Here is a 15,876-nt window from a genome sequence, read left to right on the forward strand (position 1 = left end):
CCTGCATTATCCGGAGAAAAACATTAGTGCCACACCCTATCATTCTTGCTGAGTTTGGAGCAATAGTGAATGCGCTTTTCCAGATAGTGATATAATTTGCACATAGACTACCGAGATTGCATTGGAATCTTTTTGACAGGTGGTAAAGCATGGGCAAAATAGGGTGTGGTATACTGAAGTCAATCGCTGGTTTCTCACACACGGGCTTCACATGGGCCACTTGCTTCCAGAACAACCTGGATGCACCCTCCCTTCATCTCACTCATCAGGATATCAACCAATTTATCCTCTATGATCTCCTTGGTCTCAAATCTCACACTACATCGTTGGCATCTCTGGAGATATCTCCAAAGACATAGTTTTGCTGCAATAATTACTTACGGACCACAATGGATGGATTTATCCAAAGGCTTGGGTATGTGCATAGAGACACGTCACATGCCATGCATATCATGATTGGGCAGATTCAAGTCTAATGTAAGTGCCTTAAGAGTAGAGACGGGGAGAGTAGAGGCCATTGCCAAGCAGGATAGGACATGCCAACATTGCCCCTAAGCTCTCTTGATGCAAGAACAATCAGCATAGACAAGGAATAGAGAGAGAGATGGCTGTATATTCAGTATATTCATATAGTACAAAAAGGTACATCATATATGGCCTTTGGACTTCCCAAAAGGATAACAAAAGCCTAAATCTAGACCTATCTCACCTTGGGGGGAGATGAATGGACTGATCGTAACCTTGCCTTTTTATATGCCTTGGAACACTAAGTGACCTGGTCGACTGCTGGTCGGCCAGGTCCTTTGGACGATAAATGCTGAAAAGCTGTTGACCACCTGTAGAAAGCTCTCCACACCTGGCCGACCTGAAACATGTCCTCTGGAATTTGTTCCAGTTCTTGACAAGACCCTAATCATGTCCAAAACTGTGTTTATCTGTTACTCAAATCAGGGATTAGCCTGGGATTAAGCATGTCCATGTGCATGCACATGACAGCATGCCCGACGCCGTGGCCTCTTGAACGTCGGCCACGATCCTCTCATCAGCTCCAGATCTGGGACTTGCTCCATCGCCATCGAGCTACCTTTCCATGTGACGGAGCTAAAGGAGACCTCTTGGCCATACTCATTAGCCCCATGCTTGATATATTTAGTATCACTCCAGTGAGTAGTTTTGATTTGTTTCCGTTTTATTTTCCGTTCCATGATGAGATATGCCATGGACTTTTTTGTATCACTTTGGTCTCATAGGACCATTGGGTCTTTAGTAGACACTCAATATATCTTCCTTTCTTTCTTGCTTCTAACTTGTATAGACTTCTTTTCTTGATTTAAATCTCAACTTGCTGATTTTCTTGTTTTAGAAATTATCTTTCAGTCAAACTTTAAAATTTCAGAAATTTATTTACGTATTCATTGCAAAAACGTTTTCTAGCGTTTCTTTGTTTGTTTTTAAATAAGTGCATCTGCTGTCTCGATTTGTAAGGTTGGACATTCCAGTCTTCCACACGCACACACGCACACACAAGGTTAACACATTTTATGATGATATACTGAAGTCCATGAAGTGCCTCATGATTATCAAGGATACGGGTTGTCTTTTTGTGTGGCTAATGAGTTGCACTTGCAAGCTGCAGTACATAAGAGGCCTTTGTAACACTAAATGTGACATGGATAGAAGAGAGCCAAGTGTGGTTGAGGATCAGGGTTTGTATGCGAGCCCTTGCGGCTATTGCAAGTCGAATGCACCAACAAGTTTTGCATATGGTGAGCATTCCTAGTGCTTTTCTCCATGGTTTCTAGGTGCTACAACTTGTTGCTACTTGCCTTAGTGGATGAAATCTCATAATAGAAGGTATTGGTTCTGTTTCTTTTGAAGACATTTGCTGATGATTGTGGTTAGCTAAAAGGATTTGCCTATGTGCTTGTGCGTAGACTACAAGGGTCTTCTTAGAATTATTGCTGCAAACAAGTATTATTTGTGGAGGGTGGATGACTTGATGTGTTACCAGTTGGGACTCACAAATGCACTAGTAACTCCCTCGTAAAAAAGAACAATCTTATTTGGTTGTATAGGGCAAAGTTTATTGTATCTTTTCTGGATGACATCCTGATTTCTAATTTATTTATAGTATGTCTATTTTTGAGCATGTACAGTGCATATTGGTTGGTTATGCCTCATTTTGCAACATAACTTACTAAGACATTCTTTCAAGACCCTCGGGTACGCCTCTTTCTGGATGCAGGTAGGAGACAAGGACAGGAAGATTTCATGTCTAAGCCCTCTCCTCCGACGTCTACTGAGCATTCCTCATAGCTGATGCAGACTCCCTCAGCAAGATAGGGCACGCTAATGTGTCCTGGCAGCACACTAGAGCTGTTGTTCCCTTGGTTGAGCAATTTCTTGGACTCTCCCTTCGTGCACGACTGGCCTCTCGTGGCGATAATGCCTGGGCAAGGATCGGCTACTGGTCTCTCTCTTCCTTTGGCATGCGGACCTCATTTTTTTTGGATGGCCTGTAATGAGGTCATGTCCAAACGATCCTCCGTGAGCGTCGTACTGAGGACCTCATCCACTTGATTCCCAAAGAAGGAAGTGACCGGTTGGAGGTTTCACAGTGGCAGCTCATCACCCTGCTAAGTACCACCTGCAAAATCCTTGCCAAAGCCATCAGCCTTTGCCCTGAGATGTATCTCCTAAATTTGATTCATGGCATATAGATATGTTTTATACGTTTTATCTGGGATAGGATCACTGTCAACATTTTCTAGGAGGCTACTGTGTGTGTGTGTGTGTGGGGGGGGGGGGTGTTGTTGGTGGTGGTTAGTTTTGTGAGTAGAATTCGGGGTTACTCCTGCTTGACTGTGAGAAGCCTATGATAGGGTGGACAAGGCCTTTTGCGAAGGTACTATGTTTGGGATGGGCTTTTCAGTCTCGTGGGTGAGATGGATATTCGTGCTCTACTCCGCCCATAGTCAGGTTTACATACAAGGTAGCACAGGGAGAGTGGTTTCCGATCTCCTGCCCAGTTCCTCAAGGTTGCCCCTTGGCCCCCTGGCTATGAACAACTTCTTGAGCTCCTAGGGTACAGGTTTACAGGGCCTTCGTCTTCCCATCTTCATGCTGGTGGAGCTCCTAGATCCAGAATTTGCAGATGACGCTGCAGCTTACCTAGGGCAGAGGGGAACCTGCAGTGCTTTGCTTCAGAAATCCAGGAGTTCTGCCTTGCTTCTGGGTAGGCCCCTCCCCCACTCCGACTTGGTGTCCAGTTGAGGCTTTTCACTGGTTCCCAGATGCACCCTCATGCACTACCTTTGGGTGCTAAGGTGGGCATTGACATTTCTGCGGAGCACATATTGCTCCCCTACTTTTGAGCATTCAACAAAGCCTTTTGTATTGGAACTCTGTGTGGCTCTCCTTGCCAGGGAGAGTGGTGGTAGCGAACATGGTGCTCTTGGCCTTCTCTTGGTGTTTTTTTTTCCCCTTCCAGTGAGATATCCTACATCAGTGAATTTTTTCCCCGCCCTTAGGCATGTAGATATTATGCATCAGTAAATGTTTTCCCTGCCCGTAGGCCTTCTCTTGGTGTTACATTGTCCAGGCATAAAAGGTTGATCAGCAACTTTTATTGGGTAGGAGGACAGGGACAGGCAACACCGGCCAAGGTGGTGTGGAGACTCAATGTCCAGCACCCCAAAAAGGGGGGTTGCGCATCTGATGGTACAGAGAAGCGCCTTGCTGTGAACTCGTCATCTGTTGGTACAGAGAAGCGCCTTGCTGTGAACTCGTCATCTGTTGCCTGTAGCCAAGTGGTTAGAATGGAAGAACTTATCTTTGGTCTGGCATCCTGCACCACTACTCACAGTGGTACCCAACACCCCTTGGATGTTTTCAGAGGCTTCTCTCCAGAAGTTTGGCACCTCCTTGACAAATTTTCGGGTAGCCTCTTTTGAGCGTGGGATGTTTTTCACCTGGCACGACGAGCACCATTGAGAGTCCTTAATATGGAACATTCTCATCTGCCTTGCTTCCAGTCCATACACATTCTCTACTGTTGGTTGAGCTCCATTCTCGCACGGTCAGTGGGCTTGTGGATTCACTTATGGCACCCAAAACTGGTGGGAGGAACGTGATCCTTTACATTGACTCAGCCATTCCCTAACCTCTCTAGCTTTGCCGCCCCCTATATGGGTGGAAATTTTCTCATGGCGTGGCATCCCTCTTGAAATCTTTGGCATTAGAGAGGGGTATCCCCCATACGCCTTCATGGTGGGCAGCCAGGGCTGTCTACAATACATGTGGACCGCCTCTGAGAACTCCTGCGCTCCGGAACAACAGGTGTGAATAGTCGGTTTTCACAATCATAGATGCTAGATTGACCCCTCCCCTCTCAAAGAATCTAGTTACATGGGATTGATGGCATGCCCACATCAATTGCCTATTGAAGGATTCATAGCATGTTCCTCTACTTCAATTTTTGGAGGTGGCCCTGGGATAGTTTTTGATCAAGGAAGATTACACTCTTCTTGTGGCTGGTCACCGTCCAAAGGAGTCTTGTGGTGGGCATTTGCGCTCATGAACGCCGATGGTGCAGCCGGTGTGGCGATCCCTAAGAGATCTAGTGACATTGCCTTCAGGATTAGCTCGAAGGCTTATTAGTTAATTTCTAATCACTGATACAAATCCCTTGAAAACCCTATTTCAGTATCAAGAGATTAACAACTGTCACGTGCACCCATGCACTGTGGTACACGGTGGCAAACTGGCTCATCAACAGTGCAAAATTCATGTACATAAGTGGGACCTTTTAGGGTTTATTTGTCGTATGCCGTGACTCCTTTGTGATCCCAGTCCGGGACACGTAAGGCATGAGCTGCGTAGGTCAGTCTCAGTGTCACATCAGTCCTCTTAACCCACTGTGGAGAATTCAGCAAGCATTCATCATTTAGGAGCATGTAGAGGTCAGCCCTAGCAGTAGTTGCATTAGGAGCATGTAGTTGCATCTAATGTAGAAGGGGGCCAGCCTGAAGGCCAGCCCCAAGGCAGCCCAAGTGATGGCTAGCCTTGCAAGGGGTAGTCAAGCCCCTAGCCATGCTCACAAGACCCAATCGGCAGCCCTTCATGGGCTTGGGGAATCAGTCAGCCAGCAGCCCACCCGACCAGCCCCAGCAGCCCGATACTAGCAGCCGACTCAGCATTAGATGCTAGTTGGGTTCAGTTGCGCCATCTATTTTCAGTTTCATGTATGCTATTTTAAAGGATTGCTAAACTCACTAAACTCAGGTTTAAAGACAAAGCCCCGTTGTTTCACATGGTCCTAGCTCAGCGCATGCTACAACAACACATTAGCTTAATAAGCCTAAATCAGCTGAGGACTTCTTTTAGTATTCTCCAACCAACCATTGTGTGGCCCATTCTAATTTGTGGCTTCTTTCAAATGCTAGGCCACAAACCTTCTTACCCCCAATGCTTGCCATGTGGCCGATTGCTTCTCTAAGGTATAAACCCTTATGGGCCCTTCAACTAACATCTATCCCCTTAGATATTTCCACCTCACATTGGCCACCTCAAGCATTTGTGAAGTCCTTCAGACTTAATAAATATGTACTCCTCCCTAGAGAGGAATCTTGTCAATACAAAACATCTGTTTTCTTTAAGTACTATAAATGGACCACAATACTGATACTCTTACGAGCAACATTTTACTAGGGAATGTTCTTGCAAGAAAATATATCTTATGATTAACAAATAATCGTATGAACATTTTAATGATATATAGAATCACATAATGAATCACAATTAACAACAAGAACACAATCATCTTATTTTTTGTTTACTCTCCCATGGATTTACTTCACCAAAGAATGAATTTTCATTAGATATGTAATTTATGTGTGTTTAGACTCATCATTCTTATAATAAAGCACCAAGATAAAAGATTTCACCATATTCTTCATAGTTCTTGACATTGGCATTTGAATCTTGAATCTACTCCAAAACTCTTGAATTACATTTCCCATAACTTCCTTTTTATGTGAAAGATGTCCCATGACATATTGTGACCCTTCATGTCTCATCCCTAGTGTCATTTAGGTCTAGGGGAATAAACTAATGAGCCTTGCATCATTGGTCAATAATTATTATCCATCCAAGTATGAGGAAGTGTTATAGGATTGAGAAGACAACTTTTCCATGGGCTCAAAACAGTGTTGGTGTTTATGAAGACGGTAAAAATGTACAAACGTCGAAAACGATGAATCTTTGGAAAATGATTGAAATGCATTAGGATGAATAGTAAAATCATAACGATAATGTTTTGAAAAAAAAATTAATGGGAAAAAATTTATTTTAGATTTTTTTGATAATTAAGAAAATAGAGATAATCATGGACAATGAACGACATGTATGAGGGTATGTAAAATATGTGAAATGGAAGAAATTTGCATATATTTGGGATTAAAAAGGAATGACTTTTGAATGAAAAAGGTAAAAAATAATGATGTGAAGCGTCCTTGTGAACAACTTCATGCGAACAACGTCAACCGCGACAAGTATGCTATTATTCCCATATTTTTCATGAAACCATCTCTTCTATGGAATATGGTAAGCGTAACGGAGGTAAGTAAGAATTATGCAGTGAAAGGGTAAATGTCTCAGCATAGTACTTGTATAATTGAAAGAGAGTGAGATTATCTCTCGAACTATGCCATATACCAACACATTTTCAATTTATGTGAATTTGACAATTCACATTGAGGTTAAATGAGGTTTGGGAGGATTGGATTCTTTGAAAAGGTTATAAATCCTTTATTGATTAAAAAGATAATTATAATGTATGGAATCTTTATTGAAAAATTACATTGAAAAGGAAGGATTGTTAGGAACTTTTGCTTTTCCATAGTTTTGTTTCTTGAGTGGTATCGAAAAGATTATTAAACTGGAATGTTATTTGATCTTAGATCTTTGGGATGTGGAATTTACACTTTTGCACCTATGCTTCGAAAAGTCTTTAGATACTTTGTAAGAACAAAGCCATTCGGAATGCCATTGTATCTTCAATGTCACCAACACTAAATCTTGTTACTACACTGCAAATAACTTTCTCTTTGATTGTAATCTCTAGGAGTGCTCGCACTGGCCTGTATCGGCCGGACCATTCTAGGGTGCCACACTAGACCATCCTTGGATGCCACACATCACCCCGACGTTGGACCGTTCCACTGTACCATGCCGAGAGCATTCAGTGGACCATCCAGAAATGAAAGCGCACCACCAATGGATACATGAGGTGTGCACACACCGGCATTGAAGGCACCGCACTGCCACTCTGGTGGCATCGACCAGAGATGGGGGCTTTGCACGAAAGCACTGCCAACCTGATGGGCATCTACTAGAGATAGGAGATGCCACTAAGTCCCATGTCACATGCGGAAGCTTTGGGAGTCTTCTTTCAGCCCTAAACACCTTTCTTGGAACATGCTTGATGCAAAACGCAAGTAGAAGATGGAGAGAAGAGAGAGATAGCTGAGTTTCTGTATATTCAGTGTACAAAAAGAAAGTACAATCTGGCTACTAGTCTATGACTCAGCTCACAAAGGAATTGAATAAGCCTAATGAATCTTGGCTGAGCCTATTTATAGGCTTTGGGACTCCCCTGTGGGCTGGCCGACTGTTGTCGGCTAGCAGAAAAATACACCAAATATGCAATCTGCTGCCAACTAGCCACATGGACCTCTAGCACCCTGTCGGCTAGATCCAGTATCAACAATATGCCTCTTGGGATTCCCTTAGCCCTTGCTCATGCCCTAAAAGTCCTGTTTATCCGTTGCCCTTCAGGAAATAGCCCTGGGATTAGCATATACATGTCATGCACATGACATCTGCCTTTGCTAAACTTGATGACGAGATTCCAACTTCTGACCTTGGATGATTGTCATCATCCCCTTGTCTCGTCATGGACTCCCAAACCTGTCATCCTTCCCTTCCTAGCAACCTTTTGTCTGAAAACCTTGCCCGGTCTCCAAATCCACTCCAAATCTGATGAAGATTTGTGCATTTGTTCCACCTTGTCCCCTTGCCTTCTTGCCCTCTCCCTAAATACTTTCTTTGGTCTTCTTTTCTTGAGTATTGAGTCTGGCACTCTCACTCCACCCCTTGGAGGATCATCCTCCCTTGGAACTGTTGCTTGAAAGTCTTTCCTGGTATGCCTCGAGTGGCACTCGACTCACAGGACTGCCATTCCCCTTGGATCTTGTGGAACACCACCAACCAACCTCCAAGGAACTTCTTCCATGTCTCGTGTTACTCTCCTTGGACTGTGCACCTTTATTGGGGACATCATCAGTGTTTAGCATTGTTGAACCTGATGCTGATACAATGGTTTTTTTTTCCCTGACTAGCCTTAGGCCCAAGATCCTCCCGTAGTTATTGATGTTCCACCACCCGTAGGCACTTGATTATCCGCCCGTAGGTGATGCCGCCGATGAAGCACCAAGGGGGGTTTTGAACCCAAGACCTCTTGGTCCTAGGCAAACACCTTCACCACTTGAGCTATCACTTGATTGGCATTCTGATACAATGTGGCTTGGTCACCACACCACCAAAAGATCAAGACACGGGCGATGGTTTTATCCATGCACAATGTAGGAACGGTGGGTAGGTGGGTAGGTGGGTAGGTGCGTGGCTGGTTAGGTGGGTGCGTGGCTAGTTGGGCAATTGACAAGAGACTCACAATGAGCCGGAATGGCCGGCTCCTCCCTCAAATAGTGTATATTAGTCTTGGGAGAATCAAGTGCATAGTGTCATGGGCATTTCTAACTAGATTTCCATACCAATGCATATGAATACAGTATTGCAAACATTATGGTTGTCGGTGAAGATCTGCAAACTCACACTACCCTCTCAAGTGCCTATGTTTCCTACCATCTTCTCCTATTGTTCCACCCACACATGGTAGAAACAATCTGCAAGAGAGCACGTAGGACAAGAGAACACTACACAAGGTATGTGAACATGGAGTCTTGCTTCTCCCTCCTGCTACTTGCTGCCATAATTGGCCATTAAAGCTTACCAATTGCAAGTAGAGTTGATGTCAATTGAAGTCTATGCGATGGAAGAGTGTTGAAGTCTTCAGTTTGTCGTGATCCTTCACGACAAAAGTCTTCAAATGGATGCAGAGAACCTTGGGAAAGCTTCCCCTATGGTTCAACTCAAGAAAGGAAGGCTGAAATTAGGGTTCTCGGCCAAAAGAGCAGAAATTACAGCAAAGAAAAGGACTGTTTTGCTGAATTTCAGCCATTGGGAGTGTGTAGGAGAGTGAAAACGGCCTAGAAACACTCTTGGAAGCTTGGAAAACACTCTAGCAAGCTTGGATATGGTGTAGGAAAGGAGAAAGTGCAGAAAATATAGCCATAAGGCCTCATGAAAGGAGGTGCCGACTTCTAGACAGAGGAAGAAGAGAGAAAGAAAGTTATATTGACGTTGTTGGGAGTTTTCTAGTAACTGTTTTTTATGTCAAAAGAAGTAGTGTGTAGGTGTTTGCTGGTTTGCCATAGAAGGTGTGTTCAGGTTTTTGGGTTTTATTAAGCTTGTGAAGGGAGAGGTGTCTATAGATTGTTAGTATGCACTATGCTTCTTGAGGTGTGAAGATAATAGAGTATGTATAGTTTGCATCCTTTTGATATTGGTGCAGCTGAAGCTACTAGTAATAGAAGATTGTGGGGACTTTGGCATAAGGTGGAACAGGGGCTAAGGCCACTTTAATTTAATATTATGTTGCTAAGGTTTAAGCCTTAGCCTGTACTCAGAAGGCGAGGTGGTGGCCACCACAGTTAAGGATGGACTTCACCACGTGGAAGCTGAGTTTAGAATCTGCATGGGAACAATAGACAGTCCTGAAGGGGAAGGACAAATGGCATGCTTCTGGCTGAAGCTTGAAAATAGAAACTGCATGAAAGGTTGGAAGCTGAGGAGATGCCTGCAATAATAGAGGAGCCAGGCCATATCAAAAGTTTTTTTTGGGGGGGCAAGAAAATATGAGGGAGATGCTGCAGAAATCTGGCCCGATTGATCAAAAGATGGGAAAGCTTTGAGATGAACCTTTCAGGAAGCACTTAATCATGGGGAAGAGAAATCAGACGATGTGTTTTGGGCAAGGAATGGTCGTGGTTATGGTGCAGGCTGCGCTTTCAACTTCGTTAAATGGGCTTCATGGCATTACTGGACAGCTGAGTGTTCTTGTTAGTTAAATAAAATTGAGAAAAGGTAAGCAGCTGCAGATGGTCTTTAGGCAAAGATCCTGAGTCAAGATGTTTTGCTGGTTCTTGGGTGTTCTCTTATTGATTAAGAAAGATGGGGAAGCTATAGAGAGGCTATAGGTTGCTCTACCGAAATTTCTAACAACGTCAAAAAAGACCAAAATGACCTATGAGACCAAAAGATTACATCATGTCCATGGAATAAAAAAGAAAGGAACAAGGGATGAAATGCCAAAATTGATACCAATACAAAGAGCATCAAGCTCTCACATCACCCTAAAATATCCGGCATAGGGCACTGCATCATGGTACCCAATGTAGTAAAGCTGAGCCGGCGGGAGAAAGTCCTGTGGTGGTGGGAAATGATTGCTCTAATCCTTCTATGGCGACGCAAGCATGGGCGGGGGCCATGGGGTCGGGGCCTCGGGCTCTACAAAGCTCGATGGCTTTGTCTAGTATCACTCCTCTTAGCCGGGCTCTTGCGTCAACCTAGAGGTTGAGTGTAGTGGGTGGATCTGCTCTCGGAGCTCTAGTCTGGTGGAAGTCAGTGAGGCATCTCTATGCTGATCCTCAGGCGGGTGCAGGTGGTCTAGGCTGCAATAAGGACTCCTTGTGTGTGGCGAGCTCTAGAAGGAAGAGCCCTAGGCATCTCTGGTCTCGGAAATCCATGATCCTGGAAAGTGGTCCAAATCCGTCTTGGAAGAGGCAATGGAACCTCCCCTTGATCTCATAGTATACTGGGCATCGGCATATATAGTGGGATTGTGTCTAAGCCTCTATATAACAAAGTTGGCGTTGGATGACATTTTGGATTCTATTGCAGGATATGAGAGGTATAGCGTTTGTGATGGCTTTTCAGGTTACTTTCAACTTTCCATAGCTCCTGAAGATAAGAGAAAGACCACTTTTGTCACAGCATGGGGTTGTTTTTGTTATTGTGTCCTTCCTTTTGGGCTCTCTAATGGTTGTGCTTGGTATCAGAGATGGGCTAATTGGGTACTTTCTCCCTTCCTTGGGAAGTTTGTTAAGGATTTTATTGATGACTTTTGCCTTTATAGCTCCAGGTTTGAGCATTGTTCAAAATCGGAGATGGCTTTTAGAAGGTACGATGAATGTGGAGGCCAATTAAACCCGAAGAAATGTCATTTTGCTCAACCTAGAGTGAAGATTTTGGGGCATATGGTCTCTGAAAACGGGATTGAAGCTAATCCAGATAAAGTGAAGGCTTTGATACTTCTACCATCACCTAAGGATACAAAACAGTTGGCTACTTTTATCCAAAAGGTGAAGTATATGTCAAGGTTTATCTCTTTATCTTCTCAGCTTCTTTATCCTTTACAGCAGGCAGCTAAATATGACCCCTTGGAGTGGACTCTTAAGTGAAAACGGGATTGAAGCTAATCCAGATAAAGTGAAGGCTTTGATACTTCTACCATCACCTAAGGATACAAAACAGTTGGCTACTTTTATCCAAAAGGTGAAGTATATGTCAAGGTTTATCTCTTTATCTTCTCAGCTTCTTTATCCTTTACAGCAGGCAGCTAAATATGACCCCTTGGAGTGGACTCTTAAGTGTCAAGAAGAATTCCAAATGGTGAAAGAGATTATTGCTGCACTACCCTCTGTGCAAGCTCCTGATTGGAATAAGGAATTCTATGTAAATCCTTCTATGGGTGAAGATACTGTAGGTGCCATGCTTTTACAAAACGGCAAAGATTCTGTGTGGCTGATAGCAAAGGAGGGGGCCCCTATGCTATACTGAAACGGGGAGAATGCCCCCATCTGCATGCCATGTATACCGAGCCAAGTGCTCACCTATGCATACCAATACTGCGTGTCTTTGTCTAGTGCCAACTGTCTCGAGGACTTCAGGGGTATCTATTTGGTGGGAGCTCCCATAATCTGTGCTAGCACGTCAATAGAGCCTCGGCCACAATCGGTGCAGCCCCCATCTCCGCTCACACAATTTCATGTGGCACCAAAGGCTTACTCCTAATCATGTGCGAGATCATCTTCACTAGGGGCCTTCCACCCATCATATACCTCTTCCATGTTTGTCTTTACTTGCTCCCCCCATCCGTCTCCTCTTGTGGTACAAACTGGGACCCAGATGAGAGCTCCATACAATAGTGTAGGTGTGACTAGTGTGTCAAATAGCCAGAGCCTTGTCTTCGGCTTATGAAATTGAATCTGTGAGCACTGCTTCTTAAGTGAGGCCAAGGTTGCATAGCCTTGCATTAATCTGGTTTCGGCCGCCTTCTGCATAGAGAACTCTGGTCCAGCAAAAGTGATCCCAAGATATACATAAGAGGTCACATGCTCCACGCGCTCCCCACTATATGTAAACTACGGTGCGGATCTCTCATCAATGTATAACCTCAATAGAGTAGGAGATATGCAGCAGCCCTGATTCACCTCGATAGTGCTGTGTATGACTTCTGGGTGACCCCTTGGGACCTATACTCGGTGAGTGACAGACTCGTAAAGTGTGAGGATCTCCGATCCCCTAAAGTATATATGCTGGTACTCCCATATCTTGAAGTCTCCTCATCAATCTGGCCTGTGGGACAGTGTCAAAAGCCTTTCAGAAATCCACAAAGCAATAGTATATCCGACACCCGTGAGCTCTCCCCTCCTCAATGATTCCCCGTAGTGTGAAGATGTGATTCAATGTGGAGTGTCAGGCAGAAATGAAATGATATACTAACGTCTCTAAGAGGCCATAATGGCCTATGAGTTCAAAACTGAGAGTACATCTGAAGTTGGTGTCTCATCAAAGAGAACAACCAAATGAAACTGAAAATTACAATAAATTGACTATCTTACAATTATAAGAACTGTAAGTAAGACTCCTAGATGATACTGAGTAGAAAATACTGGAAAATGTATATCAAGTAGATCCATGTATGCTGATTAGTTGAAGTGCTGCCCTCTTCTCAGATCAAATATCTCCACCATGGGGCTTTCTAGAATGGAGAGGTCATAGAAGCGAGGTAGGCGCCTCTGATGCCGAGCAATAATGGCTTTGATCTGGCGATGGTGAGGATGCTCTGGTCGGGATCCTGGTGGGAGTGGCCGACGAGCGTGACATAAGTTGACTGCTCTATCAGTGGTGACTCCCTGGGAGCATGGCTGGTGCCTTGATGGCCCGATGGAGGAGGTATCAGGAGGTGTGGGCTGGGCTGTTGGTGCTGAAGAAATTGTCAGGATCCTCTGTGATCCTCTGTCTAGGTACATCATGGCTCGGTCTCCTGTCTACCAAGAGGGTCTCTCTGTGTCTCCTGAGCTCAAGTAGGAACAATCCCAGGCATCTTTGATCCTCAAACTCCATGGCCCTGCGTAACGGCCCAAAATCCTCTCGGAAGAGGCAGTGATATCTCCTTTGGATCTCATAATACATCGGCAAATGTAGTGCTCCTCTGTCTCTGCCTCCTGGTAGCATAGCTGACAAATGCGGTCATTCGAGATCTGATGCACACATCGCCCTCAAGCTAAGCTAGCTGCTGCTGCCTCCTTCAGGGAGAAACGCAATCTTGTGAAAGTAACTCCCAAATAGACATATGACCTGATGTACCCAACCAGCTCCCCTCGGAAAGTGAACTGAGGCTTTGATCTCGTCACCCATGCCTGTGTGGTGTTAAACACCATAACCTTTGTTTTCCCAAGGTTCACTGTCTCTCTATCCGCACAGACTGCATGTAATGCATCCAGATGTCTTTGTAATCCCTCCGGAGAGTCTAAGATTAGAACAATATCATCAATAAATAATAAGATGGGTATCAACATCCCTGCTAGGCTTGCCCCTTGGCCTCCCAATCTGTCTACATAATCAGAGACCACATCAATGTGCAGTCCAAAGAGGGTGGGTAATAGTGGGCATCCCTGCTTCACCCCTATCGTGCTGGTCACCATATCGGATAGTCCGCCTGGAGCTCGGACTCTGCCTGTCGTAGACTCATACAAAGCATATATCCCTCAATGCATATTCTTGGGTACCTCAATGTCATGCAATCTATGCATAAGCCTGGCATGTGGTACGGTATCGAAGGCTTTGCGGAAGTCCACAAAGTAGCAGTATATCCTTCTCTTCTGTGCCCTGCTCTCTTCAATAAGTGCCCAAAGTGTCAGTATGTGATCCAAGGTAGTAAATCCTCTCTTGAAGCCGGCCTGTCCCTATGCTCGATGACCATGCCTCTCTGTCGAGCGGCTGAGCTCCGACTCCAATATAGAGCCATATAGTTTGGCCAAGTAATAACCAATCATGATCGTCTTGTAGTTGCTTGGTACCATGTGGTCTCCATTCTGAAAGAGTGGTACAATGACGCTCTGTCCAGCTTGCCGGGAAACCCTCACAAATGGCACGATTAAACACATGTACAATCAGCGGAGCCAAAGTATCGTGCGCATAACTAGCCCATCATGATCCTGTGCCTTTCCATTCTGTAACCTATCTAACGCATCTAGAACCATCCGCATAGTAAAAAAGGTGTTGCTAGCCGGTCTAGCTACTAGCGGAGGGGGGGTGGGGGGCTGTCCTGGTGCATAATATAGCTACTCTAGCATAAGCATGCCATGCCTCAAGTGCAGTAATCGGACTACCAAGCTGTCTCTCCTGAAACATCTTCCATGCCCTCTTGCTATCCTTCCCCAGGAAGAGTTGATAGATCTCCTCCTCTAACTTAGCCAGGTAGGCTCGTGTCTTCTTCCGCACAAGGCACCGAAAGATCATCCTAGCCTGTCCCAATGGCAATCTCACGCTGTAGCTATGCCCGTGTTTCACGACACTCATCATCATATCAACTATTTTGTGGGGCAGTGCTGTGGGGGGGCCCGGAGGGGGGGTGGGTGGGTGGAAGGGATCATAGTGCAAGGAAACACATATGAGGCGGATGCATGTAGTACACCTGCCAATCCTCTCGTAATCTCATCCAGAGTGCTATGCGAGTCTAAAGCAAACAAGCCATCAGATACTGCATCTCGGTAAACCCTAGTTGTCTCACGTGTAAACTGATATCTCGGGTACCTAGGTAGATGAGTGGCTGGCCCATCTCTCGGGGATCTACCTACTAGTGTGAAACTCAGGTATTCATGATCGGCTGCTATGCCAATGGGCCAACAAGAAATCGTGAAACCCCACACATCAGGTATCAATGAAGGAGATCCCATCAAGTAGTCCACTGTGCTTGCTTCTCCCCCTTTAGAGTTCCAGTGTGTGAGAGCATCTGATCCCTGCCATCTCGATAGGCCATTATATATGACCAACCCATGTGCACTCCGGAGTGTGAGAAAATGTGTGCCATAATCTGTAATCTCCCCCTCATCCTATGCTGATCTCTACAACCCTACATCCTCTGCCGTGATCTCCCAGTACATAGCCTCCTGAGTGTCATACAGCTTTGTCTGCTCTATAGTAATATGTCTCCCATGCTAGCAAACCTCATGATATCATCATATAGTGGCGTATAGGGCGACTCTTATGATGGTGCAAACCTAGAGTGGACTGGGGAAAAGTAGCATACCGCCACATATAGCTCACGGAGCCCCTCTCTGCATACTCGGACCCACATTTACCTGTACTTTTAACCTGGTTGATTGTGGAACAAAAATTCTGATAACTAGA

The 15,876-nt window shown here is 44.9% G+C and overlaps 1 protein-coding gene across 2 annotated transcripts in view; it reads left to right on the forward strand.

Moving 5' to 3' along the window:
* LOC147620257 (arginyl-tRNA--protein transferase 2-like) overlaps positions 1–15,876 on the forward strand; it is a 44,124-nt gene that overhangs the window by 6,615 nt on the left and 21,633 nt on the right. For both annotated transcript variants that reach the window (XR_015261763.1, XM_086772436.1), the window contains exon 2: positions 1,637–1,766. Coding sequence is in view for 1 of the 2 variants with exons in the window: in XM_086772436.1 (XP_086628562.1) it covers positions 1,637–1,766 (130 nt within the window). In the remaining variant the exon portion in view is untranslated. The remainder of the gene's footprint in view (positions 1–1,636; positions 1,767–15,876) is intronic.

Source organism: Cibotium barometz, chromosome 32 (assembly GCF_041138505.1).
Source record: "Cibotium barometz isolate CiBa-2024 chromosome 32, ASM4113850v1, whole genome shotgun sequence".
In the NCBI taxonomy this organism is placed as follows: Eukaryota; Viridiplantae; Streptophyta; class Polypodiopsida; order Cyatheales; family Cibotiaceae; genus Cibotium; species Cibotium barometz.